This window comes from Camelina sativa, chromosome 3 (assembly GCF_000633955.1).
Source record: "Camelina sativa cultivar DH55 chromosome 3, Cs, whole genome shotgun sequence".
Taxonomy (NCBI): Eukaryota; Viridiplantae; Streptophyta; class Magnoliopsida; order Brassicales; family Brassicaceae; genus Camelina; species Camelina sativa.
In genome coordinates this window covers 9,413,019-9,415,591 of record NC_025687.1, presented here as the reverse complement: position 1 = coordinate 9,415,591, position 2,573 = coordinate 9,413,019, and the positions used below count along the sequence as shown (strand labels likewise).

The window sequence follows — 2,573 nt, the reverse complement described above, 5'->3', positions numbered from 1 at the left end:
GAAAATTTAAATGATCACCTTTTCCCCATCAGCTGCTGCTTCTGGAAGATTTGAGCTTGCGGGATATCCATTACCTAGGTGACTGGGATCATCCAATCCTGGCGCTTGATTCCTTTGCTGGTTAAAAGATATACCGCTGCCAGGGTGAGGGCCTGGTGCAGGAACTGGTGGTCTCATACCAGTCGTTGGGGTGATTGGCCGTGCACCCATCACTGGCTGCTGTACAAAACCTTCCAATAGAGAAATTTGAATTAGAGTAACGTATCAGTAAAAGGAAAAGATCACTAAAGGCATGAAGTGTGAGCAATACCTTGACCAGATCCCCATCCAGCATTTGTATATCCATGACTAGGTGCGCCTGAGATAGATAACAGTGTCTCATCAAACCTGATGCTGCTAGGAAGATCTGTTGGAAGAGGACGGCCTTCTCTATACCGCTCCATCAAATACAATGAAATGCAGAACTCCCTCAGAGAAAGCATAGTATCATTATCCTGATCAGATAATTCCCACACATGCTTCAATACCTCTGGAACCAAGCAAAATAAATATGTTACCATAAACACTTGCAGATACTATTATAGGAACATAAGCGTCAGGAGGGTAGTAAATAAATAAACATAACAGCGAAATGGCCTGTCCCATGAAGAAAGGGACAAGAACACAAGTTTTAAAAGATTCTTCAATCCAGAATTGCATCTAATTTCAACAGAGGCAACAGTTCATTTCACCTACAAATTGAATATTTACACTCTTCATGTAAAGTGGACTGAAAGATAGAATAATCTTACCCCTGGGTAGCCTCCAGCTTAAAAACAGATTCCTTGCCTGCTCACCAGTGATTTTCCCATCCTTGTCGCTATCAACTTCCATAAATACCTTTGTATATTTCTGGACATCAGATGGTTTCATTTTTGGCCATGGAGGCTGATTATTTCCAGCAGGAGTTGAATGGGCAGATCCAACTGCACTTCCAGCTGGCAAACCGGAGGATGGACCTTGTGAGGACACTGCAGGCTGTGCACTTGCTGCTGGCCGTGGCTGATTCCCTGTAGGTAGCATTGAGAAAGTACTCTGTAGGGAGTCGAGAGCATTAGGTTTTGGTGGAGGTTGGGTTCCAGCAGAAGTAGGAACAATGGCTGAACTGATTGAAGAATTACTCAGAGTGGGTTGCTGGAAAGAGGAAAACATGTCACCTCCATTTCCAGATACAACAAGGGCCTTTGGATCAATTTGTGACTCAGGCTTTACGCCAGGAGAAGGTGCTGCTAAGCTTCCCCCTCCAAAGCCTGACGAGTATCCGCCGGTGTTTGCAGCATACAAATTATTAAGATTGAACGTTGAACTATNCCTCTGGAACCAAGCAAAATAAATATGTTACCATAAACACTTGCAGATACTATTATAGGAACATAAGCGTCAGGAGGGTAGTAAATAAATAAACATAACAGCGAAATGGCCTGTCCCATGAAGAAAGGGACAAGAACACAAGTTTTAAAAGATTCTTCAATCCAGAATTGCATCTAATTTCAACAGAGGCAACAGTTCATTTCACCTACAAATTGAATATTTACACTCTTCATGTAAAGTGGACTGAAAGATAGAATAATCTTACCCCTGGGTAGCCTCCAGCTTAAAAACAGATTCCTTGCCTGCTCACCAGTGATTTTCCCATCCTTGTCGCTATCAACTTCCATAAATACCTTTGTATATTTCTGGACATCAGATGGTTTCATTTTTGGCCATGGAGGCTGATTATTTCCAGCAGGAGTTGAATGGGCAGATCCAACTGCACTTCCAGCTGGCAAACCGGAGGATGGACCTTGTGAGGACACTGCAGGCTGTGCACTTGCTGCTGGCCGTGGCTGATTCCCTGTAGGTAGCATTGAGAAAGTACTCTGTAGGGAGTCGAGAGCATTAGGTTTTGGTGGAGGTTGGGTTCCAGCAGAAGTAGGAACAATGGCTGAACTGATTGAAGAATTACTCAGAGTGGGTTGCTGGAAAGAGGAAAACATGTCACCTCCATTTCCAGATACAACAAGGGCCTTTGGATCAATTTGTGACTCAGGCTTTACGCCAGGAGAAGGTGCTGCTAAGCTTCCCCCTCCAAAGCCTGACGAGTATCCGCCGGTGTTTGCAGCATACAAATTATTAAGATTGAACGTTGAACTATCAGGACCAGATACACTAGTGGGACCAGCCTGAGGAGGACGTGTAACACTACCAACAGGAACTGACTGAAATTGACCTGGTAAGGCACTTGGTCTATATTCTGGACCAGTCGCTGGTCTAAGTGAAGTCAGCCCAGATATTCCTTGATTTGCTCTCATTTGCTGGTTTTGTTGAGATGGAAAATAATTCTGATTGACATTCGCATTTGGTGCCCCTGGTCCTCCAAACCCCAAATTTTGAGAAACCGTTGAGGGTACGGAACCGACTGTGGTAGCGGCAGGATTAGGTCGGGGTGCAGGAATAGCTGAAAGATTAATTTTGGGCGGTGGTATTTTGGCTGCAGCAGGAGTATTCAGTGCGGCGTTAACAATCTCAGGTGTCAGCTCTCTCTTGCTCTGAGC

At 44.5% G+C, this 2,573-nt stretch overlaps 1 protein-coding gene across 2 annotated transcripts in view; it reads right to left on the bottom strand.

The window, feature by feature from the left end:
* The window catches only part of LOC104740771 (epidermal growth factor receptor substrate 15-like 1), a 9,329-nt gene that overhangs the window by 4,094 nt on the left and 2,662 nt on the right, over positions 1–2,573 (bottom strand). Inside the window, exons 3-5 of one of the 2 annotated variants that reach the window (XM_010500211.1) lie at positions 1,616–2,020; positions 311–529; positions 19–230 (exon numbers count right to left, since the gene is read on the bottom strand). In XM_010500211.1, coding sequence (XP_010498513.1) covers positions 19–230; positions 311–529; positions 1,616–2,020 — 836 coding nt within the window. Of the gene's footprint in view, positions 1–18; positions 231–310; positions 530–791; positions 1,346–1,615; positions 2,021–2,573 lie in introns of both variants that reach the window. The other variant, XM_010500210.1, reaches the window with a different exon arrangement.